The sequence below is a fragment of the Cinclus cinclus genome, chromosome 8 (assembly GCF_963662255.1).
Source record: "Cinclus cinclus chromosome 8, bCinCin1.1, whole genome shotgun sequence".
Classification (NCBI taxonomy): domain Eukaryota; kingdom Metazoa; phylum Chordata; class Aves; order Passeriformes; family Cinclidae; genus Cinclus; species Cinclus cinclus.
This window is the reverse complement of record NC_085053.1, coordinates 13,107,260-13,133,312: the sequence shown is the minus strand read 5'-3', so window position 1 is coordinate 13,133,312 and position 26,053 is coordinate 13,107,260. Positions and strand designations below refer to the sequence as shown.

Below are 26,053 nucleotides of genomic sequence, written 5' to 3'. Positions count from 1 at the left end.
CGTATACATGAATTAAGTTAAAACTCATAATTGCTGTTTAGGAAAAGATAGATACCTATATTTAGTACAGCAAAATATTTCTTTTAAGCTTGTTCTTTAAACTTACTGCAGCAAAAGTTGAAAAACTGTGTAAAATGCCAGTATTAGGTAGCAATGCTAATAGATGTAAAATTAATTGGGTAATACAGTAATTACTAAATAATTGTGTTAAAAATTATTACAGGAACGTTTAATACACAGATGTGTGAGTGATTATATATTGGCCAGTGATACTTTTACTAGAAATGCTGGGGTTACCTAAAGCCTAATTTAAATAAGAGGTTTAGTGCAACAAGAAGTAAGTTCTTGGACATTATGCTGTGGAAAGGTTAATATGTCAGAATTGTCTGTTGGAAAAACCACACAAAACAGCTCTGGCAGTACTGATATGAGCAGTCATGGTGAATATTTTTCTGGTGATGTAAAAAAATAAGAGGTTCTTAAATTCAGAAAATCCTTTAGTTTGAAAACCTTTTCACATTCTCATTTTTGACTGGTAATGTTTCATATTTTTTGAAACTTGTAATGAATTGAAGTTATTCAGAAAGCTCAAGTGTGAATGGCATTGGACTTACAGTTTCAGTATCACTGTAATTCATTTATCCTTTACAAGTTTGTTTTTAACATTTTGTTTGTAATGCATTGTCCAGCCTATCACACTTTCCCTTGTTCCTTTCTTTCGTTTTGTTTGTTTTTTTGTTTTTTTGTTTTTTTTTTTAATTTTTTGTAGAGATTTAAATTGAGAACTAGGGAATACTATTGTGTGATAAGCTTCAGGTGAAAAGTAGAAGTACCTTTTCACCAACTTTGGTTTTCTGTCTCTTTGAAGATAGTGTTATAATGTTTTACTTTTGAACAGGTGAAATCTGGCTACCTGGAAGCTCATTTTCACCATGTTTGCCAAAATGGTACAGGTTAAAGTCCTGTGTAGACTTCAGATCCTAGTTCAGTGTGTATTTTTCAAATTTTACTCTTCTGTATTCCACCAAAATCTCTTTCTCTGCAGCAGACCAAAATAAAATACTTGCTATTGCATGGATTCTAGCATTGTCAGTTGGAGATACTGCTATCTGAATTTTGACCAGTCTTGAGTGTTGTTAGGTTTTTGTTTTGTCTGCTGTAGTAAGGTGGAAAATTCTTCATGTTCTTCTGTGCAGGAACTTTTTAAAAGCTTAGTTGTGGAAATGCTTTTTAGGGGAGGGTTGATGATGGTGGTGCAGGGTGTGGATTTGGAGGATACAGAGTTACTGCATGAGGTGCCTCTAAGGCATACTGTTTTTAACCAACAGGATATTTCAAATTTCATATTTAGGTAAATCTAAATATCTTCCTTTTTTGGTAGAAGAAAGGGAACTCTTGTCACTTGTTTCTCTAATATCTAAATGCATACTGATTTCCAGTGCTGATTAATTCATTAATATCCTATGACACTGTTGTTCTTTAGCTCTCGACTCTGAGGTTTACTCCACTGACATATTTTGAACCAAAGTAAATAATTTTTTTCTGGTCTTCTTTCAAAAGCAAGATTTATTCCATGGAACTGGTTAGCTACATATGAAACAAAGGGAACTCAGGTTGGAATTTTACTGTAACTTTACAAGAATTCTGGAGAATATTCTAATTAGTTTTTCTGTTGTTTTGTACATTGATGCTCATGCTTCCCTGATTTTATTATGGAAATTTATCTGGATCTTCCCCCATCCCTGTCTGTGTTGGCTGCATTGTGCTTATTAGTTGGCTTTTCCTTTTTTATGAATGAGCTCATAGTTTGTAATGGGCATTTTTCTATTTTGTCCTTAAACTGTTGGTCTCATCAGCCTTTTCTGGTGTCGGTGCTCTGGGTCATCCCCTTTCTCTACTCTGATCTTTCCTAGCATTAATGACACTTCCTGTCCTGCTTTGTTACTTTTCTACTTGTTGTGTCCAGTTCCTTGGTGCAAGCAGTTCTTAAAAAAACTTTGGGATCTATTAATGGTTCACCACCATTTTATTTCTTTCAAAAAACTCCGGGTAGCCAGTAACTGTTTTTACTTTAATGTATGTTGGAGTTCTCATGTGAGCCCTTGTTAGACGTACTTCAGGTGTTATTCCATGTTGTTACGTGAGATGCTTCACTGAAAATGAGGTGTAGAGGATTTTCTGTGGTCTTTGTGAGAGGACTGAATCTTGAGTAGTCCACTTTTCATGAAACTAGCATTTTTCTCTGCAGAATTTGTTCTGAACCCTTGAATTAGACTTAAACCAAATGAGGAAATGGCTCACTTAAAATTAATTTCATGTTTATAATTAAAAGCTTTTTTTAAAATAAAGCATTAATAATACCAGTAAACTTTTCAAATAGAGTCTGAATATGTCTTTCAGCCAATGGTAATGACAACAAGAAATTCAAAGGTGATGATAAAATGGATGGGGCTCCTTCTCGTGTTCTTCATATCAGGAAATTGCCTGGGGAAGTGACAGAAACAGAAGTAATTGCTTTAGGTTTACCTTTTGGTAAAGTAACCAACATCCTGATGCTGAAAGGGAAAAACCAGGTAATTTTTCGCTTTCCATTTTTTAATATGCTTACTGTCTGATTTCAAAATATATTGTTAAAATGTTGTTGAAGTAAGTCATAAAGCAGTAAGTATTAAAGAAAAAAGAGGTTTTTTCCCCTTTATTTTTAAAATTAATTTATGCTATCTTTTAGTAAACCTTAAGGGGAAACGGGATGGCTGGAAGCTATGTAAAGCAAAAAGTTAGCTGGAAGATAAGTCTTCTTACATCTTCACAGATGATTTTTTGGAGATGGAGTAGCTTAGGAAATAAAGTTGGTATGTGTAGAATAACATTTTCTGAAGATTGATTATTTGTTAAAATGTGTTATCAAACCCTTTGTCTTTTTATGTATGGCTAATATGAAGATTACCTTCTTTGTAAATACTGAAAATGACCTCTTTTAATTACAGGCATTTTTGGAACTTGCCACAGAAGAAGCAGCTATCACTATGGTTAATTACTACTCTGCTGTGACGCCTCATCTTCGTAACCAACCCATTTATATCCAGTATTCCAATCATAAAGAACTAAAAACTGATAACACACTTAACCAGGTATATTTACTGTTCAGTAGTATTTCAAATGCAGACAGTAGAAGATGAGGCATGGCATGTGTTCTTGATTCAAACATATGGCACATGTACCATTTGTTTTGTCCACATTCTAACTCTCCTGTAGTCTTATCCATGATCATTCCATTTTGTGACACTGAAATGGATTTGCTTCCTGTGTGATCTTTCCATTACAATAAATTTTCTTTATGTTTCCTTAACGTCAAAAGACAAGGGTGTTTTTAATACTTATTTAAAAGTTCTAAGTAGTTGTAAAGTTTTTGTCTTGGTTTATAGACTGTAGGATGGTAAAATTAACTTCCTTGTTCTGTCACCTGAGATTCCAGTGCCAGTTTGAATTCCCCTAGTGGTAATTAATGGCTAATGCCAATGCCTGAGTTTCAGTGCTTTGGATGATCACTCCAGTAGCACTGGTAACCTCATGTGATGTGCTTTTTCTGGAGAATAATACCATAATGATCACTCGAGAGACAAATGTACTTAATAACAAAACACCATTTTGCTCTTGCCTCTCTGGGACCTATTTCACAATAAATACAGATACATATATCTGTTTTCAGTTGAATAGCAAAAGTAACATGGTGACCAATTCATGCAAACTATAGAGAGATAAGAGCCTCAAGCCTGCCAGAAGTCTGATGGTTCTTTTAAGATTAATTTCTGATGTTGCATTTCTGATGATACGCATAAGTGCCAAATTAGTTTTTATTAATTGTGTCTTCTATTAGGACATGTAAATAGTAAAAGTATAGCTGTTGCCTTCGAAAGCAATTTCAGGGTAATATATTAAAAGACATTTTGGTTCAGAAAACAAAGATGGTAGGACAATCTATTTTCTGTAAGAAAAAATAGTGCAGGCATTGCTTGTAGTCTGACTTTTTTTGGATACTCAATACTTAGCTTTCAAATCAGATTTAAAATTTTTCTCAACCCAGATTCATTTCAAGTTGTCTTTTTCTAAATGTTCAGGCATGACAATGTGAAGATGTTGGAATGTTAGTATGTACAACTGGAAAGACAGAATATAAAAATTGGAGAAATGTGCACGTTAAAAAGAAGACAGGGAAAATATTATTTAACCAAGGGGTACTTTAAACAGCCAGGAAAGGTTCCATTAAGATGTATCATTCTGAACTGCTCAGTAATAGTAGCCTCAGAGATTATTTTTACTTGTATGCTCAGAGTGAGCTGGTTCTGAATAAACAGTTTGGAAGATACCATTTTGAGTTTTTAATTTCAGTTTTAGAATTCTGTGAAAATTCTTTTCCTGTGAGACATCAGAACATGGAGAGGAGCATTTAAACTCTGATATACAACAAGTATCTTTCAGTGCATTATCAAGACGCAGGAGAATTGAGAACACAATTGCCTCTATCTGTGCTTCTTTGTAATCATTAGCCTATCGTAAATGCATGGGTTTATTCCTTCTGCACACACACTGCAACACTTGGACTAAGTGTACTTTGGGTGGTGTGTCTGATCTTTTGAAGTTAGTTTCAGTTTTTCAAAAATAAGAAAAAAGTGTTGCCTACTACTTAAATGTCTTCAAATTGGCTGCTTATATATGATGCTAGGTGTTATTTTTAACTTGTTGAACAAAATGTTCGGAAAAATTTTAATATTTACGTTGTTTGGTCCTGTATCCCTTCATGAACTCGCATTAATTTTAATGGAATGAAACATGATGTATAAGTATAGATAGTGCTGACAGGGGTCATATGTTAAAAATGAATTCACGAGTTGTAGTTCATTGGGTTATACAGTTTAAACTTTTCCAGTCACTGTAAGGACTGACAGTTAATAATTATGCAACTCAGTCAAGCATCTGGCCATCTTGAAAGTTGTATGTTTCATATATTAGGGAAAAGAAGTGTAATGAAAAGGCATTTTTGCACAGTTACAGTAACTAATAGTAAGTGTAGAGGTAAATTTTATTTTTCCAGCTGGTGTTCACCAGGTTTCTTTTTTTCCCCCCCACTTTCCTTATTCATTGATTTGTTTCAGTATGAGGAGTATCATGTAAGTTGTGAAACATGAAGTTGTGTAGTATCTCTAACACCTTTAAAATAAGCAGTATGCATTAATATGATGGTTATTATTTTTACATGGCATGCTTACTTGTTTCTCTTGTTTTGTATTGTTTTGCTTTATAAGGCAACTGTAATGAAAGTATTAAATGGAACCCCTTTTTTCTGCACTTTTTTCTTTCTCATAAAAAGGCATCTAATATTTCTAATACTGTCAGTTTCGGCAATGGAAGTAGTTGCAGAGGTGTGTTTTTGTGGTCAAATCATGTGGTTACTTTTGAATTTCTAAAATCCTGCTTGTGTTTAAAACAAAAAAAAAACATATATGGAGAAGATTTTGTTTTTCTTTTTACGAAAGAGGGTGGATAACAGACACCAGTAGGTTTACCTCTCTGGATACCATTTGCTGACATTTGTTAGTCTTGTGTATTGCTTCATTGTGTTAAAGCTGAGAAGCTTGGAGGTGTTAGTTTAGAATTTTCCCTTCCTGGTAGAGCCTTCTACATAAGTAAAATGGCAGTCTTTTGAACTTAAGATAAGTACCTCTGCTTTCTGTTGGGTTGGGGTTTTTCCTTGGTTGGTGTGTGGGTTTATTTAGTTTTATTCCTGCAAAGGAAGGAATCTTGAAACCTACAAAATCCTCATTTTCTTTATCCTTGCTAGTAGAAAAATAAACTTTCTACTAGAAGGACTGATATTGGTGCAGTTTGAAGCCCCTCCTTAATGTGATATAAGGATTAATTGATGTTTTCATTTTTGTTGGCTCTTCTCACAGAGTCAGACTGCATTGCACTTAATGTTGCATTATGTCTGTAGCTCTGAGTTTTAAATAAGTGGACTATTTTGTGTTTCTGGAGTTAACTATATTAATATTTCTAATTCATTTCAAGCTATTATCCTGAAATATTAAGAAATCTCTCTTCTATCATGTTTTTTGAAGCGGGCCCAAGCTGTTCTTCAGGCAGTGACGGCTGTGCAGGCATCAAACGCTCCCATCAGTGGGACCACTGTTAGTGAGAGTGCAGTGACTCCAGCTCAGAGTCCAGTACTTAGAATAATTATTGACAACATGTACTATCCAGTAACCCTGGATGTTCTTCATCAGGTAAGTCAAATTTCACTTTAGCTTGAGCTGTGGTTGGGAGAAACACATGTGTAAAACTGTACAATGTTTTTGGCAGATATTCTCTAAATTTGGTGCTGTACTGAAGATAATCACATTCACAAAGAATAACCAGTTTCAAGCTTTACTGCAGTTTGGTGATCCAGTAAACGCACAGCAAGCGAAACAAGTAAGTATAGTTCTCTTTTAAGGCTGGAGATCTTCCTGTACTCTCAACATTTGTAAAATGTTGAACTAACAGAGTACTGCCATAACAATGTGTTATATTCCTCCATCACGTGTGTGAAATTTTTGAGATTAAAAAAAAAGGTGGAAGTTATTATGTAATACATTGTTATACCACGTAAAATCAGTGTTTAATGATAGTATGTTTATGGATACTGTGTCTAAACTATTTTAGACACTTCTGTGAACAAATGAGACTGCACAGAGATGAAATAATATGCAAGACTGCAATAGTAAAAATATCAGCCAGAAGTAAGAATGTAGGATGTCGTGGTGATGCATAATTAATTCACTCTAAGCAGCAAATTGAGTAACTGTATTGGATTGTTGTTGGCAGGTACTTTTAAGCATCCATACAAACTTGTGATTTGTGGATTAGTTACAGATTTGTGAAAGTATTTAGTTATAGTATCCTAAAAAAGATTTCTAAACTTATTTGTAACCATAAATGCCCAGAAGAGAGAGTTCAGTTAACTCATGTGACCAGACTGTGAAGAAGCTTTGCAGCAGTGATGGGTGAGCAGGATCTTCCTTTTGTTTTATAGGAAACTCTCCTATCCTGGGTAGGAGAGGCAAGAACAGGTAACTGGTTATATTCATTATAGCAGGAGAGAGCCTATGGATAAATTATGGCAAAGATCAACAGCATGTCATCTAGACCAGATGGTTTGAATTAATTGAACTGGATATGTTCACATTTGTGGCAGTAGAAAAGTTGTACCAAAGGGGAAGGTGTGATTTTTATTATTATTATTTTCAAGAGATAAATTGAATTAATTTATATTTTCAAACCTTCACATACAGTCTGAGTTTGAAGAGGGCTGATTAAAATTGATGTGCTGCTTAAGTGTGGCTTGGCAGCATAGAAACTGCTTATTGCCTGTAGATGACAGACTAGCTGAGAACTTCTCAAAAGTGAAAAGCTCACACCTCAGGCTAAGTTGGCAAATGTTCCTCTTAGTAGAGGGAAGACAAAAATTAAATTAAATTAATTTTCTGTTGTAAAGAATGAGGACTATATTGAAATAAAGACTTTGTTCAGTGGTGGAGGGTGGTAATTTTTGTCTCTATCTCAAAATGAAATACTGGGTATTGAGTAAAGAACTGTGAGATGGTGAAGACAGGGAATCACAAAAAAATTAAACATGTTTTCAAAAAGCAGAGTGTAAGTTTTCATGCTGTTGAGGAAAGCTAGAGAAGAGACGAGACGATTTGCAGCTTGATTTATGGTGGTCCACTTTAAGATAATCTACTCCTGAAAAGCAGTCTGGAAACACTTGTAGATCTGGAACACAGTTTAAATTAGGGATGTCCCTTTCAGAGTTGAAGCAATATCAAATACTAGATTATGCCTCAGAGTAGAGAGAGATGCAGGTAGATCACTGTACTAAATAAGAATTTGTATGAATGGGATGGATCTTGCAGGTTTAAAATAGTGGTAGAGAACCTAGAACGTAACCTGCAAGTTCTGCAGAAATCAATTGTAGGCATTTAGATTTATATTTGAAATATTTGGTAAATAGTTGGATGCTAAATGTGTTTATTACAGAAGCTTGAAATTCAGTCTTGACTTGTGTTTGAAAGCCATTTTTTCTGTAGTAGATGTTACTGCTGCTTTTAAACTGCTTTTTTGATGCAAAGTATCACATCGTGTTAAATCTTTTGACCTCATTTTTTGAGTTGTGTATTATCAGGAAAAATACCCCTGCAGTTTAAATACATCTGGAAGTAGAAACTAGATGATGTGGTGGCTACAACTTAGTTGCATGGAGTTCAAGATCAAGCACATGGTAAAGGAGTAAAGTTTTCAATTTATTTTCTGTCCAAGTTACTGTAGAAGATTATGGGGAAATTTCATTTTCTGGTGGCCCTCTTCACAGGAAATCAGAATGTGGGCATAATAGAAATTGAAGACTTATTAAGGAAGTTAAAGAGCAATTTGAAGAACTCAAATGATATAAGTACCAAGGAGAGATGCTATGCATTTGAAAGTTCTGAGAAAACAGTGACACTAACAAGAATGTGCAGTATGAAGCCCTGTGGGATCTCTTTTGTCATTTCAATGAGCTACTAGTGAAAAACCTGATTCCTGCTCATCTTGTTTTGTAAGAAACTCATTTCCTGAAAAAGTAGATAGTGGCTCCACTGATATCTGTTTCATCAGGTTGGGTTACAGGTTGCTTGTTGAAGACTGGGAACTGCAGGTTCTGCATAATGCAGCAGTCTAGCCAGGGGTGGAGAATGTAACTGAGAATGGGCAAGAGTAGAGCACCTTGAACTGCCTTGCTTCTGCAAATGAAGGTTTTGTCTGGAGATGTCTGTATGCATATGGAGACATAAGCATTAAAAATAGTCCATTTTCCTTGTAAAGGATGAGTACTCTTAGCATAAGCAGCAGACTTAAACATTTGAACAGCAGTAGTTTGGTATTCCATGGGGAAATGAGAGTGCTGGTGTTTCTGTCCAAGAAGCTGGCTAAATCAGAGCTTTGCCTTCATGCAAATGTACTGGAAGCATTCTTGCCAAATCATGGATATTAACAGTTGTTAGTGACTCATCTGTAGACAATTAGCTGAGGCTCATATGTAATGCATACCAGTCACCTTGACCCAGCATGGGTTAAAAATATCACTACAGGTTCTGTTAGAGTTGGCCTGTTATTCCTGTCCTACAGGTGATTCAAAGATTCCAGTGAGGTTTGACTGCACTGGTCACCTTTCCAGTTGTTCTGATTCACAATTTCAGGGTAGCTCTGTGCTGGTGGCAGTCTGCAAAAGAGCGCTGCTGATCTGCATTGCCCTAAAATACGTAATAGGAACTTCAGGTAGTCATTGCAGAATGGAAGAAAGGACATCTCCAGACAGGATACTGAGCTGCAGGGCTATTATCCACTAGTATTGCATTCGGCTTTTATGGACATCTTTAGTTCTAAGGAGCACAATTTATGCTCAGAAATGATAAGTAGTGTTCAGGTAAACAGGAGAGTGCTGGACTGCATTGTATGAGAAAGCCCAGGAAGTGCAGCAACAGGTCCTTTGCACATAAAATATATTAATTTTTGAGAATGGGATGCATTTACGTACACATTTTAGCCAAAGAAACTCCTAGTATGTAAGACGCTTGTCTCAAAAGAAATTAGTTTCATTCAGATGCCTATCTGTAGAATGCACTTGGGACACATATCTCCCAAAAGATACTTACCACATGACCTCCAGTTACATTGAGATACTTATTTGAGCTGAGGTATGTTTTGTAAGTGTTGCTTCCATGGGTTTGGGGCTTTTTAATGCCTTTAGCTTTTGCAGCCTTCTGAAAATCTTGGGTTTAGTTTTTTGGGATTGCTGACACAGGCAAGATGAAGAATGGTGCTTACATTTGTAGGAGGTGTCATAATTCTTGATCTCCTTGGTTTGGCCCATGCGTGGTGTGGTATGGTATCACATGTAAAATAAATACTTCAAAGAAGTTTCTTAACAGTAACTGGAGTTCTTGGAGATGATGTTGCTATGTACATTCACTAGCAGTGAACTGCTGGTGTCATTTTTTTCGGGATGTCTGAGAGGAACAGTGTTTGAGGGCTTGTACGTTCTTTCGCTATGCAAGTAAGAGCTCAGGACACGTTCACTTTTGTGACTTTAGATGTGAAATGTTAATCTGGAAAAAAGTGCTGGCTGGTGAGTATCTTTCTTGCATTGTTAGAGGTGTATGATGCTACTGATAGAGATGGTTGGGGTGAGGGTTTATTTTGGTTCTGGTGCTTGAATACTTTCCTAGAGTTTGACTACAGTGCTTATTATAAGTGCATCTCCTTAGTTTCTGGTTCAGGATGTTCTTTCAGCCCATTTGTTTCCCAGCTACAAGGGATTTCTCTTGTGCAGTACCGCTTATATGTACTTTTGGTCACTTTGATTTTGGCAGAAAGAGGAGCTTTTTCTGCTTCAGTAGAAGCTTTAGTTACTTACATAGCTCCCTTTTAAACATTGGCTACCCTAGAAACTGCAGACACATCTATCTTGGTTTGCTACTTTTTAAGTCTAAAATATTTCCATCAACTTAGCAGCTTTTTGCAAGCCACAAGTCAGTATTTCTACAGACTCCACACAGAGGTAAAGTATGGATCTTGATGGGTCCTGTGACTTGGACAAAGCTAAAGAATACAACCTTTCAGTCTTGTTCACACCTGTTTTCTTCATATGGGAGTGGGTGTTCCCTTGCTGGGCAGTGACATTGTATTTGACAGTAAGTAAACTCTGGCTGGATGTTTTGGCCCTTCCTCTAATCCATACCTTAGTGGATTCTAGAAGGTAGGAAGTCTTCTAAAAGTGATGGCAGGTTCTCAAGATAAACTTTTTTAGGTGTAAGTGCTCAAGTGACATTCTTTTCCCGAATACCAACAGGAGTCTTAGATTCTGCTTTGTCACCATGTATAAAAAAGCTTGCAAATGGTGTATGATCTAATGGTGGCGCCCACCACCATCCCAACAATACAGAATTAATTAGTTAAGCTTGTGTTCTATGCATAAGAATAGTAAATTTTGCTTTTGCAATATTGTATAAAGCATTTTTAAGCTTAATTTCAAGCTTAGGAGTTTCTCTTTAATTGCTGTTTGTTGATACAATGCTTAGATTTTCCATTTCTATAGATTTTTTGTTCCATATGGTTTTAGAACTTTCAAGCTATGATAAAATAATGATATTGACTTACGTATTGACTTACACCATTGGTTGCTAATGGTGGTAGTTCTTTTAAGTGGTTTCATGAGCCCTGGAGATGCAGGTGTGTTAATACATTTTGTGGGGACTCCCTTGCTGGCCCAGGCCTAGCAGAGGGGTGTCTGCAAGATGTTCAGTTTCCAGATGCATCACTGTATGAAAATAGCAGGCACACAGGGTGTGTGCAGTGCTTAGCTCAAAATAGTAAACCCTACCAGAACCCGAATGCTTTGGCAAGTACACTGCAGATGTAACCCAGCTAACTGCAAGAGCTAGCTCAGCTCCAGAAATGGTACATTTCAGTCTAAAATTTCTGTCCAGACATTGAAATAAAAAAATTCAGTTGTGTATTTGAAAATTTGCTTTATATCTTTTTCAATGTGTGTGTGTGTGTGTATATATATATATTTTTATATGGTAGCTTTATATTTAACATCATGACTTGACTGAGTGCTAATTTTTAAGATGAGCTGCTTCTTCACTTCCTAGCATTCCCTGAGAATCGAACTGACTTTTTTACAGAAGCTTCCATATTTTTAAGTCTGTCATATTTAACTGGTAGTGCTTCGAATGAAAGGAAGATAATGTAAATGGACTCAAATCCAGGTATTGACATGCCTGGTGGATAATGCCAAGGAGGAAACATATATATGTGTATATATATGTTGGATGTTTTTAAAGTGTTTTCATAGACTACTACGTGTCATGTTAATAGGCATTCTTTCTGAAGTACCAATTAATTGTGAAGATGGTATTTCTAAAAAAGAGTATTAGTAACATCAGGTTAGCTAAGTTGGTTTCCTCTCAGTTTTGGCACTAGTTGCCTTTAAGGGGAGAAGGAAAGTGTGCAGGAATAATGTATATATTATGCCTTAACAGATGGCAGTCTAACATGGTAGTTAAGTCTAGATTTTTTTTTCCTCAGTTGATTTTTCCATGTAAGATTCTTGATTTTTTTTTTTTTCTTTGAGAAATATATTTGGCATTATGTCTGAATTTAAGCTGTGCTATGGAATGCAGGTTAATTAGCTGTATTCAACAGTCAAAATTTAAGTTTGACAGTGTTAAAATGTCCCTTGCCGTTTCGGTGCATAAAGCCAGTTTTTAGATAGGAAGGGAGCATCAAGCTTCCTGGAGTCATATTGATTGGTTAATGAATTTTAATTGGTTTTAAGCTAGACAGTAAGACAGGTAAATATCTATACGGTGAACTTGTTTAAAATAAAGCAACCAAAAGCCCCAACCTCGTGCAACCAACTGGTATTGTGAGTCTTTTACATAAACTGTGATCTTTTTTTCAGGCCTTAGATGGTCAAAATATTTATAATGCTTGCTGCACCCTACGGATTGATTTTTCCAAATTGGTGAATTTGAATGTCAAGTACAACAACGATAAAAGCAGGGACTACACTCGTCCTGACCTTCCATCTGGTGATGGACAGCCAACACTGGACCCAGCTATTGCTGCAGCTTTTGCAAAGGAGACCTCTCTTCTAGGTATGGTGTTGACATTCTTCTGTATTGCAAAGCCACTTCATGAAAGTATTCATTAATCCTTCTAACAAATTACAGTAGTGTCCAAAGGCCCATTCAGGGTTCAGTCTATATTGTGGTCTGAACTGTAGTAACATAATTATATTGTCTTTAGGAGTACTGCAAAAAATGAATAAAAACTTGCATGACAAAATGGCAAATGCACAAAGTATTAGAAAAAGTCAAGTTAGTTCAGCTTGTGTACTGTAATCTGTCCTTCTCTCTTTCTTATATTCCTGTCTGTGTCCACCTTGCCCACCTTCCCACCTAGTCTGTAAGAGAGACTTAATGTGATTTGTATGATTTCTTCATGCTAATGGTTGTGTGTAATATCAGATTATGAAGCTAACATTTTGCTGGTTTCCTTCAAAGAGGAAATACTATGCTCTTGGCTTAAAATACACAAACCTCATGGCTCTACCTGTAGTTTCTCTGAATACAAGGAAAAAAAAAATCTGTAGTTGCACTAATAGTGCTACATTTTATGAGTTGTATATATTCTGTCAGCCTTTGAGTTTGTCAGAAGTTGGTGAAACGATCTGAGAAGGGTGGAGATAGATCTATCTTCTGACTATTACCAGAATAATCAATGCATACTCCTACTCTTGTCAAATTGTTTTTTGGTGAGAACACCTTTCACTCTTTAAAAGGTAATAGCACTCAAATATAGAATCATTACTTTTATAAAAGCTGATTTATTATGTTGTGATCATTGTTCTTCCCACTTAGTCTTTTTATTTTTTTTTCTTTCATAATTTCCCATTTTTGTTCTGAAGAAAACATAAGGACAACATAGATTTAATGGTTTTTTTGTACAGTCTGGGCCAAACTGAAGTAAGTTTGAGTTAATGTAGGATAGAGGGGCTTCTGCTCCCTGTTATGAAAGACAGAAGACACTTAGTGAATGATTTGAGCCCAGGAAGAGATAGATATTGTAGCTAGGGCTACTGAATGTTGTACTGTATTTGCCCCTTTTCTGAAATCAGGTTGCTTGAAGGGTGCATTTCATATCTAGTCATGAAGTACACACAAAGCCAATTTCCCCAAATTCCAGAGCACTTGACTTTGTTTCCAGTATCACTTGAAGATACAGCAAAAGATTTGGGAAGTATAGAATACTGTGAGAATCAAAAGTCTCAGGAAAAAACTTTCTGAAGTTTATTTTTGTTTTTCTCCTTTAACTTCCCATAATTTAAAAATTGAAATCTCTCATTTCGTGCTTTGGTTGGGAAGGTGGATGAGTGTTCATGTAGAAGTTTGCAACCATGGAGATGAGTGCTGTAGGAACACCCTTGAGGGAATTAGTAATTCTTTTGTCAGCCTGTAATGACTAGAACATAGATGTGGGGCTGCAGTATGAGTGCTAAGTAGACAAAAGCAAAACTTCTTATTAATGAGACCCACAATATTAGGGCTTTAGGAGAGGAGAGGGTAAAGATTCATGAGTTATAAAACAGTGCCAAATGCAGTTACTTATGTAACTCTAGTTCTCACATTTTCCTGAATCCTGAGAAGTTGATTTCTAGTCTCAGGCTTACTAATGTATTTCCTTGTATATAATACTTACAGTATGCATCAAATAAACAGGTTTCGTTTGCTTGGCATGGTGAAATCACAGTCTGTGGATGCTTGCATCTTTGCATTACTGTGGATATATTTAACTGGAATTACTGTACTTTCTGCAGCTATCCAAGAGACTTTAGTGGACTTTGTGATCTACTACTTTAGACCTAAAAGTCACTTAGATACTTTTGATTTTTGTCTGCAAAACTACAGTTTTCTAACATCTTTATTTTAATCACTCACTATTTTGTGCATATTAAAAATTATTTTTTTTAAAAGAGAATGACAGTCACAATAACTGATTAAATATTTTAATTTGTACTCCTTGGGTGTACCTCCACACATGCACTGTTTTTCCAAGCAGTAGAAAAAGAAAAGGCACACAACCCGAGTGGCTTGCATTGCAGCTGTGAAACATTTTCAGAGCATTGGTGAAGTCAGTCACATTTATTTTGATGAATAGTGGAGATTTTATATTATGTTGGCTTTTTCGTGTGTAAAAACAGTCATTGTTTCAAAGGAGACTTAAGGGAGCTGGGTGTATTTTCTAGTTCTGCTCATGGCCAGTTGGGTGAGCTTGGTATATTAACTCTTCATGCTCTGTCAAATGGGGATAGTTAGTACAGGGATTTTGTTGTTGTTGTTGTTCATTTTTTTCTAGTTGACTTTTTTCTGTTTTTACAGAATTTGAGTTCTACAGCTGAAAAATTTTACAAAAAGACTCCACAGTGCTATTGGTGCCTTAATCGTTAGGATAATTGTCAAAATGGGAATGGTGCTTGTTTGAATATGGAAGAACAGGGTTCTCATTCTGGGCCACTGACTGTGTAAAAAGGCACAAAATATAAAAAATGATGTAAATAAGAGGACAAAGAAGAGAAAAATGCCAAAAACCAGAAAGAATGCTCATGCATACAATTTATAGCTGCCTTTATTCACATATTTAAAAGAAGTGTGGGAAGAATTAAAAGTTTAGAGTCATGGAGATTGGTATACACTGATGTGTTAAGTATGGCAGAATGGTAACAAACTTCCTCCTAATTTTTTTAATCTTAATGTTTATTTTGTTCTGTTTGATGTAGAATTTCTTTCTGTAATGTTGATAAAGATGTCTTCAGCATATGTTAGTTTATGCTGTGTCTTATTCACATGTGATTCTAAGGACATATTTTCCCATGAAAGAGCGGAGCTCCATTTTGAGTTCAGTGTGCTCTTCAAGTTCTCTTCCATGCTCAAAAACAATACTGAGAGATGGACCTGTGGCATTCTTGTAAAAATTCTTGCTGTAGCTGATCTTTTATACGTATATCGTGGGATTGCCAACAGAAGACTTTTTGTTGTTGGCTTTCTAAGAGTATGTTGTAATTCATATGTCAGAAGTGAGATTCAGATTCAACACAATTTTGTGGTTTGAGTTTTAGTGACAGGATGTAAACCTTGTTAGTCTTGGTGCTTCAAGCTACAGTAATTCTAAACCAAACATGTCTTGCTTTCTTTTTGGGTGAAGTTAAGGCTCCGCTTCAGTAAATGTAACTTTATGATGTAACTCTTACAGCTTTGTAAGCTGTTAAACTGCTGTAACTTTATGATGTAACTCTTACAGCTTTGTAAGCTGTTAAACTCCTGTCTTCCCCAAAGCTGTATGAAGCAGGACAGGAACTGGTCAGTACTAGTAGATGGTGATTACTTGAACACAGAGCCATGGAAAGGTTTCATAACAGGTTCATGAACCCAGTTCTTGGTCAGTTTTGCTTACCTGCATTAAGATGATTACTAGTGCCTGTGGTTTTCACTGAAGTTTATATTTTTAGTATAGCTTCAGTTTGCCTGCTATGAAAATGGCATTAGCAATATGCATTTCAGAAGTCACCCAAAAGGATAAGCTGAGAGGAAATGAATAATGTGACATGTTGTGTTTTAACTTCATTGAGGAAAAGGCCTTAAAAGGCTAGAAAGAAGATATATGATATTTATATGCTTTCATTAATATGCTGAAAAAAACCCAAAAGCCTGTTATTTGTAGTTGTTGGAAGCTAAAGAAAAGCTAGGGACAAAGATTTCTAATGCTAGTTGATCATGTTGACAAAATAGCTAACATTTCTGACTAAGTCTGAAACAGCGTGTTATGTGGTAACTTTTCCATAATAGAAAGTCTTCTTATTTTTGTTTATTAAAAAACTTTGAATTGCTTCAATCAGAATGGCAAGTCAAAGTATAGTGGAGACTATAGACCAAGAATTCTGTTCCACAGCTATTTGCTGTGGCTTTGTAATTTGTCTGACCTTTTCAAAAAAATGAGATCTATGCGTGCGAAGTAATCAGTTAAAAACACATCAATCAAATAGATGATCTAGCCTGCATGCATCATCACTCATTCATCTACTACATCCTCACCTGTGGTAAAATAAGGTTTTGGAAATCTTTGAGACTGTAAATTGGATAATATTCAATGAGTGTTTTCTGAAAGAATGAGAAGATTACTAGCAAATGAAGTGAGCTGGCTTCAAATGAATTATCAGAGTCAATTTTTTTCCTTTTTCTTCTGTTTTTTTTACCTCACATATGAGATAATAGCTATAGTCTCCCTTCTCTTCCCTTCCCCCCCCCCTCCAAAAAAAAAATAAAAAATTAGAGATGTCACAGAAAAAAAGCTTTGGATAAACAACAGCTGTATTGTACTGAACCACAACAAACAAAATATTTTATGTAAGAACTACTTAGAATAGCAAATACTGATATATGTTACTCACAATTAGATACTTGTTGAACATTACAGCTGGAAATACATTGTTGTGCTTAGGGCTCACACAGCTTTATCCCTTGCTGTCAGTGCTGGCATTCTTTGTTAGCACTTTCCATTAATGCTCCTTTTTGAGAATCTTGATGACAATTTTGAAGGATAATAATTGAAAATACTTTTGTAGGAATGGTGTTTAATTTTTTTTTTAACTTCTTCAGTGGGACCAAAGAATGTCCTTGGGAGAGTCTGATGCTATGAAGAATTTTGCCTTTTAAAGTATGAGTTACTTGGCTGTGGTGTGCCCAGCTATGGAAAGAACCATAAAAACTTCACTAGCTTTCTTTAGATTCCTTTATTCCTATAAATACAGGACTGGCTTAAAGTTTCTAAGATTAGGGAGAGATGTCTAGACATGCTAGAAGACTGGATAGGCTCTAGTAAGACCTGGTAGCTTGACATTTTCTAAAACTGAAGTAATTGCTGTTGACCTAGTATAGAATAAGTTGTATTTCCTTCAGTAAAGGTCTGTCACACCTTATTGTCCTGGAAAAATATTTTGATACATCAGTTCTTTTTTACCAAACCTTGCATGATGTGCAAATACAATGTTGATTAAATAGGATAAAGCTGTTCCTATATAAACTATGTATAGTTCATATGTATCAAAAGAACCTTTCCTGAACCCTGGGAGCGGCACACCCGGCTCATACCCCAGTGGCCTGAGCAGACAAAACCAGTGTTTCTCTGGGGGGTCTGGGTTTCCTGAAGGAGAAAACATAAAAGCACAGCTGAACCTTTAGCTGAGGGTAACATGCTTCTTCAAATGACTGAATTGCTAAAGCCACAGAGCATGTTGAATCCTGAATTAAGGGTGTTGCCTCCCCACCTCATTACGCTGAGGTTGTGAGAGATGTGTGCAGCTCTTCACGTGGCCAACTGCACTTGTTGGATACTTAGTCAAGCACCAAATTAAAGTGAAGAATGTCTCTCAAATGATGACGGGAAATAATGATGCAGAGAGCACAATTAGTGTTTATTCTTACTGATTAATCAACATTTACTTTAGACCATCTTGATAAACTGGACACTTGAAGCATTTGGGAGCGCAGTGGAAACAGTTTTGCTGCACAATAATGGTTATTTGAATAGAAAATACTTTTTACACCTCATAACTTTGCAGACTAGGTCTGAAAAAAATTTCTGCATTTCTCTGACATTAATTTGCCAACCCGTTTCACAACCTTTTGGATGACTTTACAGTGGGATTTTTTAGTCTTTACAGTCTGCTGTGTAGAGTGGTATATGCAGCATTAGTACTGATATAGGAACTTTTTTTAAAAAACGACTTGTGTGTGTTTCGTAAAATATGCTTTATTTTAAAATTAGGGCTTCCTGTTGCAGCTGTTCCAGGAGCTCTGAGTCCTTTGGCTATTCCAAATGCTGCTGCTGCAGCTGCAGCTGCTGCTGCTGGCCGTGTGGGAATGCCTGGAGTTTCAGCTGGTGGCAATACTGTCCTCCTGGTTAGCAATTTAAATGAAGAGGTAAGTAAAACAATTTTACTTCTCCCCCCTCTTCCCTTTAGTCACACTTCATTTGTCAGTATTTTATAATTTCTTTGCATTTGGCCTCTTATGTTTGGATTTTAAGCTCAAAGTATTTTTGCTGTTTTTTTAATAATCCCCAGAGTTTATTTTAAAGATACTGTTAAATACATTTTTTTTTTCCTGGGTAGCTAACAACTTAAAATATCATTTGACAGTCAGCTACCTATTTTTTCTAATAAAAATTTGTTTACTACATGTTTGTATACCACCTGTTCTTTCTTTTGTAACTGTAATCATGTAAACTAGATTTTCTGTTTTGTTTCTAATTGTTTGCTGTTTCATTTCATGCTTGTATCTCACATTTTTGAGTCTTAATTTATGTGAACCTACTCTAACACATTTTTCTTTGAAGGTTCTTCCAAAGATCTTGACGAGGCACTCTTCCAGTCTCTCTTAGTAATTTTTTTTTCTTTGCAGTTAATTTGTCTTTAAAAAAACAAAAGTAGTGGCAAAGCATTTTCACCTTAACTGTATCTTTCTTGCTAACTCTGAAATCTAAAGGGATTAATTTAGTTTTGCGTTTTTACTGTCCTTTACATTTATTTTGATGGCTGTGAAAGCTGGTATGAAATGTGGGAAGTTTGTATCAGTCTAGCTGTTCCATTTTTAACTGGCCTCTGTCACTGTAAATCATTAAGCTTTTTTTATCATCTAGCACTATTTTGTCATCCACAGTCTTGCATGTTAAAACGTTTTAGATCAGAGTGCCATTTTAAAGATATTTTGCCTGCATTTCATAACCAGCCATGCTTACGCAGTTAAAGTTTAAATTTTAAAATTTCTATTGCATGTTTTTTTTTTTAATTTATTTTCATGTTGAGATGAAATGCTGTAGTTTACTCTTGATATGAATGTACTTTACCCATATTTGTCTTGGGTGACTACATTTTACTCAGTTTTTCTTGTACAGTACATAAACCAACCATTTTCTGACCAAATTCCTGCATTTCCTATGTACTGACCTATATTTTATTTTTTTTTTGTTTCCCCACTTCCTTATTTTTTTTTCTTCTGCATTGCTGTATTCCCTCCCCCATTTCATCCTCTTCCCTGTGTGTTCAACTTCCCTTTCCTTGTCTTTACCCAAATTCCCATGCCCTTCCCTGTCTTACCCTTCTCCTCGTCTTTGTCTACGTTCCCCGTCTTCATTCCCTATGTTCATGCTTCTGTGCTTGAACAAAATGTTCCTCGGACCAACTTGCCCCAATTAACCGCCTTGAAACCATGATCCATGACCACCTCACCATTCTGCGGGATCCACCCTTCGTTATGGATGATCTGTTCATCTCCGCTCTTCCTCGACTCTTCTCTCTTCTTGTCTTACGCTGCTTGCTCTTCTCTCCTTCTAAAGATGGTTACGCCCCAAAGTCTGTTTACCCTCTTCGGTATGTTATTGTTAGCACTATACTTTTATTATTGATTTGATTTTGTTTTTATGGTTTTTTGTTTGGTTGTTTTTTTGGTTTTTTTTTGTTTCACCTTAATTCTTATTTGTATAGCTAGCACTTTGGCTTAAAGTTGAATAGTAAATCTTTTGCTATTTTTCTTTTGCTGTTTAAATCTCTCCATAGACACAGATTTTCTTTTAATGCATGCTAATATATTTTGCATGGTCTTTAATTTTATATCATTCACATAGCTTTGAGGGTTTATCAGAAATTATTCTTTTCAAAATTCACTATTCAAAATCTTTATCTCCTTTATTCATTTGTGAGCGTGTTGAGTTTGAGTGAGTGATCTTGTTGCTGTCTGAATGTTCCATTGATATGTCAAAATATATTACTTAGGTGGCTGGCTTTAAAATGAACTTTTTCTTTTGGGTTACTTTTGACTTTGTAAAGGTGTTTATGGTGATGTGCAGCGTGTGAAGATTTTATACAATAAGAAAGATAGTGCTCTTATACAGATGGCTGATGGAAACCAGTCACAGCTGGGTAAGATTAGTTTTCTGTTTATGTTCCCATTAGTCTAAATATTTGGAAATTTGGCTGTGTGATATCAGGTGAACCAAATGTGTTTATGTTTGTCAGTCTATCTCTTATCCTGGTTATCCACCAGATCCAAAATCTTTTTGTATGCATTTGTGTTCTAGAAGGTCTGCACCTAAATGAATACCCTAAATAAATTCAACAGCTGAATCAAATATGATGATCCTTAAGTAAAATTAAATATTGACAAAGAGTCTGCAGACTTAGTTTTTGATTCCAGTCCTTTAGCACGCTGACCCTTTGATTTGCTTGAGTGTTTTTCTTCTTTGCTTGTGTGATGCACCACACAAGCTATTGAAAAGTGCCACTCAATTCAGTAAACTTGTCTTTTTCAGCCATGAGCCATCTTAATGGACAAAAAATGTATGGAAAGATTATTCGGGTTACCCTTTCTAAACATCAGACAGTACAACTACCTCGAGAGGGACTTGATGACCAAGGGCTGACTAAAGATTTTGGTAATTCGCCTTTGCACCGCTTCAAGAAACCTGGTTCAAAAAACTTTCAAAATATATTTCCTCCTTCTGCAACACTTCATCTGTCCAATATTCCGTAAGTGTTCACTGTCGTTAAGCTGATAATATTTATGTGATCCACAGCACACTGAACTGACTAATGATTTCCTGCTTATGCTTATTTTCTTCCTGTCTGTAGACCATCAGTAGCAGAAGAGGATCTACGCACATTGTTTGCTAACACTGGAGGCACTGTGAAAGCATTTAAATTTTTTCAGTAAGTAGCTTTTCTGCACATAGCTCTAAACAAAGAGTTTTGCAGCACATCTTAAGAAAAAGTGCATAACAGATAGCAAACATTAGGAGCAATCCCTGTAGTGTTCGAGTTCCTAATTCCACTATTTTGTTTCAGAAGAGATCACAAGATGGCACTTCTTCAGATGTCAACAGTAGAAGAAGCTATTCAGGCTTTGATTGATCTTCACAATTACAATCTGGGAGAAAGTCACCATCTGAGAGTTTCCTTCTCTAAGTCAACTATTTAAAAAGGCAGATAGAGAGTGAAGGTGTATTGCATTGTTTGGTGTTGTCACCTTTTGACTGTTCAGGAAAGTGGGGACCAGAGTTTGTCTTCTGTTTTCTTTATTTTTTTCATGCTGTTATCATTCCTCAATTGTTTTAAAAATAAAAATAAAAAAGAAAAAGGCAGTGATATTAACTGCTTTTCAACTGTTCAACTGTTGTTTAGATAAACCATTGTTTTGTTTAAAAGATTTCAAGTTAATACCACATTTTTTCAACTTAGTTGACGTACGTGCCTTAAAAAGGAAAATTAGTACTGCTGGAATTGCATAACTAGTAAAAAGCAAATTTGGTTGTCTGGGGCACATTGTTACATGATAATTTAAATATGTTTAGGCAGGGGTGTGTAAAAAGGTTAAGTTTTTTTCTCCTGCTTGATAGATTGCTTTATCTGCTGGCTTGTCACTTATTTTTCTTTTTAATTGGATAAGATGCATTATGCTGAAAGAGTAAAATTGTTTTATTTGATTTTTGCTACTTTTTGCTTTGTGTTCTTTTTTAAAAAAGGCCTTTTGTATTTCATTGTTCTGGTCTAGATTCAGTTATGAATGTAGGCATTAGTTAAAATTAACAAGGTACAGAATATTAATTTCTTAAAGGACAAAAAGTGACTTCTGTGACTTTGAGCCCTACGTGAAAAGCATTGTGGAATCTTAACCTTTTTGTACACACTCTTGTGGGATGTATCATATAAATGTCAGCACTAAGTAATGTCTTGTTTGTGGCTGAATATTTTTCGTAGATGTTTTTGAAGTTGACATGACTTACGTGCATTTCAATATATATTGCCATCTTTAGTTTGTAATTAAGGTATGGAATATGGTTGTGGATTTCTGAGCATGTACAGACTGGTCAAGCTAGTTGAGGAAATGGTGCATGTATTTTTCAATGATGAAGAAAGTTTGCTGCAAATGCTTGCAGGAAATTTTGTGGCGGTTTTCTAAAACTGACAACCAGGTGGGACCAAAGTTTATGTGCCTTTAGTCTTAATTTACCTTGCATTGTAATATTCAGTTTTAATAAATCTCTTCAAAATATTTTGTATTTAGAAATTGATCTGACTTTACTATAAACATGGCTCAGAATCTGCAGATCCAGTCAATTTGAAAGCAGTTCACTGACAGTCTGAACTGTTACCTTGATTCTGTTTAAATGACCAATACTTTTTGGAATTGATGTACTTAGTTTCAAGATTCATAGATTCTGTTATCTATGTAGAAAAAAAGAAAGGTCATGTATATTTTCTATTAGTTGAGTTTTTACATCTTTAGAAATGTAAAATTCAGTATAGTTTGGAAGTGGCACAATTAAAAATTAATTTTCTAACAAAGTTGGGAGGTTTGATGGTTGTTTAATTTCATTTTGTGTGTACTCTGCTTACCTCTGTAGCATGCTCAATAAACACTTCTGTAGCTCTGTATTCACCTTTTCTGTCTTTCTCTGCTGCTTTCTATCTCTCCTCTTCTTTGTTTTTCACTTCTACTGTGCTTCTAAATTCATGTTTATTCTCGCCAGGGTGGGAAAAGCGTAATATCAAAAACTACTATTTATGGCTTTTTACCATAAATCTGACTCTGTGAAAAATACCAACTCTATTTCAGATAGTGACCCCTTTGCAGGCATATGTGCAAATTGAACATTTCCCACCCTGTTACAACTTACTGCTTTAAAGACATAACTTTTATTGTAGTTTGTTAGCTCTCTTTCTATCATTTTAGTTTTTAAGCAGATTTATGCACTAATAGATCTCTCAGGTTTGCCATGCTCTCTTGCTGCAAGTTTCATCTTTCATTTTTTTTGTCTGCTAAAAATTTTCTACTAATCATACAGTACACTCATGGGTGAAAGTAGCAAAGGATTTCACTTGAGATCTGTGGACCACACATGGATACGTAGAGAACAGGATAGTTCACCTTTTCAGAGTCATGGGTTCAAATGAATATTAGAACAGTTTGGGCACTTCAGTAGTTTTTCTTTATGTGACTTTGAACTGATTGTTGTGGGGGTTTTTTCCCTTTCAATTAGAAATAGGATTTTGCACAATTGCCATTTAAGAGTGACTGAATGATCCTGGAGCATTTGGTAAAAGCTGTCAGTGTTCAAATCAAAGCATTTTTCAGTCATTTTTCCAGTACAACCACTGTAGATACATTGGTGTCAGAATATTTGTCAACTGATGTCTTCCTTTGGGTGGCTTTCAAATCAGTAAATAGCTATCAGCTTTTGAAGGTCATGGTATAATGCAGGGGCTTGCATTAATCTTAATAAGTTTAATAAAAGGCATTTTACTGGGAATTGCACCCAGTACATGATTTAAGTTATACTCCAGGTATTGCAGCAATCACCCAATCTGAAGTGCTGGTAGAATCCTGTTCATACATACTCAAAGCTTGTGAATCAGCATCTTTTTACAACTCAAGCACCCAAATGCAGATGTGACTATTTCCAATGAGTTAAGCAGTAGTTAAGGGTCTGACTGAGCTATCTGTTACGTTTTTCATCTGTACAATATGTCCCATATTTTTCTAAAATAAAAGTGTGTCAGATTTCCTTTTGTGTATCAGAATGTGCTTGCGTGTTCAACTAGAAATGTGACTTGAAATTTACCATTCTGTGTGTTCAGCTTGTGCTGAATTATTTCCACTCGAAAATGTGTATCAGATAGTATACAGTGATTGCCATATGTGTAATTTTAAAATAACTGTAAACATCTGCACTGCCTGATTATGTACAAATACAGGGGTTTATAAAAGGGTAACTTACATACTTCTTGCTAGGCTTATTTCCTCAAAAAGAAGTTTCTATACTTTTCTCATTTTGAAAATTTCTGTGGCAAAAACCTCAAGGGAAAGAGTATATCTTGGCTTTGACTTACTATAAATTCAGCAGGTTTTATTATGAGGTTATATTTGTATCAGCCAAAATTAAAAGTGATGACAGTCATAATTGTCATGAAAGCATTTTTTATTAATCTGAAGAAAATCACTGTTCAGTTATGGATACTTACTCCTTAAAGTGGTATCTCTTCAGAAAATATAGACTTAGTAACGTCCTAACTCCTAGAACTTCTGAAAACTTGATTTTCATAAGATGATACTGCATTTTGTATAGTAATTTGTACATTTTTGTTATTATAAAATGTAAATAAGTTTCTGTATTTTTAGCTCTTCAGAATGTGAAAAGCCTCACTTTTATTAAAATTTTACTGAAAATAAGATTCATGAATAACTTCTTACACTCCATAGAATGTGAGTTTTCAGATTGTTAGTAAAACGTTGCCATAGGCGTGGTGATTCTCCAAACTCAGTTTCAGATTTTTAAAATAATTCTGGTCTTTTGTCAGAGGGAAGTTGCTGATTTTTATTTCTTTGTGAATTGTTACATTTTTCTCTGGTGGAGCAATGAAATTGGTTGGAGAAGTCCAAAAATAATTGTTTGATCAGATAATGTTCTGTACAGTATGTAAGTGAAATAAACCAAAACTTTACAGCATTCTAACTAGAAACTGGGGAAAACCTCAAAGCTAAGGGAGTACACCTCTAAGTGTTTCTGTATATTGTGATTTAACATAACATGTTGTTCATTTCATACAGCTATTTGTAGCTTGCCATTTTTAATGTTTTTACATTAAGAATTAGTTTTATAAGCAGTCTTACAAAAACAGTTTCTTTGATTCATTATAAGGTTCCTTATGTTTTCTAGTTTTCTTACAGTGTGACAAGATTAATCAGATCCTGCTGTCTGCAGGTTTTAAGGCAGTGTGATTTCGAACTCTGGCTTACTCTAGATAATTTGTCTAATTCTATGCTTAGATAACATGTAGTTCTGTCAAAACATTAGAAAAAAGAATTTTATTTTTTTTTTTTTGCCACCAGGAATGTAAATCCACTAGTCCCATCTCAAGAAATGTTTTTCCCCATATCACATGTGTTACAGTGAGCAAGGCTGCTCAAAAGATCTGATTGTGTTAGGTGGGGAGGAGGCTGAAATCCTTGTTCCATTCCAGACTCTGAGATAACCTGAAATTCAGTTTTTGCTGAGGTGAACAAATTTTCTTTTAAACAATTAGGCAGAATTATTTAAACCCCTTGTCTTATAGTCCTGATGTGTGTAGATGGGGATATATAAATATATATATATATATGACAACATCTGCAGTATTTCTTACCTTCCTGCTTTCTTGGGGAGCTGAGGAGCTGCAGCCTGCTAGTGTGGATCCAGCCACACAGAGGATAAGAAAGAAAGGAAATTATTTTTCTGAAACAATAGGATTTGGCATGGTATTTTCTACTTAATGGGCTTTGGTAACGTTAGTTAGTCAGTAGACTGAAGTAATCTTAGCTATAGATAA

At 35.4% G+C, this 26,053-nt stretch overlaps 1 protein-coding gene across 6 annotated transcripts in view; it reads left to right on the top strand.

Annotated features, from left to right (window-relative positions):
- The window catches only part of PTBP2 (polypyrimidine tract binding protein 2), a 48,047-nt gene extending 22,688 nt beyond the window's left edge, over positions 1 to 25,359 (top strand). For 2 of the 6 annotated variants that reach the window (XM_062496999.1, XM_062497002.1), the window contains 11 exons: positions 2,401 to 2,573; positions 2,988 to 3,131; positions 6,117 to 6,281; positions 6,358 to 6,468; positions 12,539 to 12,734; positions 18,460 to 18,614; positions 20,029 to 20,062; positions 20,519 to 20,611; positions 21,001 to 21,217; positions 21,320 to 21,397; positions 21,533 to 25,359. In XM_062496999.1, the coding sequence (XP_062352983.1) occupies positions 2,401 to 2,573; positions 2,988 to 3,131; positions 6,117 to 6,281; positions 6,358 to 6,468; positions 12,539 to 12,734; positions 18,460 to 18,614; positions 20,029 to 20,062; positions 20,519 to 20,611; positions 21,001 to 21,217; positions 21,320 to 21,397; positions 21,533 to 21,665 (1,499 nt within the window). In that variant the 3' untranslated portion in view covers positions 21,666 to 25,359. Of the gene's footprint in view, positions 1 to 2,399; positions 2,574 to 2,987; positions 3,132 to 6,116; positions 6,282 to 6,357; positions 6,469 to 12,538; positions 12,735 to 18,459; positions 18,615 to 20,028; positions 20,063 to 20,518; positions 20,612 to 21,000; positions 21,218 to 21,319; positions 21,398 to 21,532 lie in introns of those variants that run through there. The other 4 variants (XM_062497001.1, XM_062497000.1, XM_062497004.1 and 1 more) reach the window with 4 other exon arrangements.
- The last annotated feature ends 694 nt before the right edge of the window (positions 25,360 to 26,053 follow it).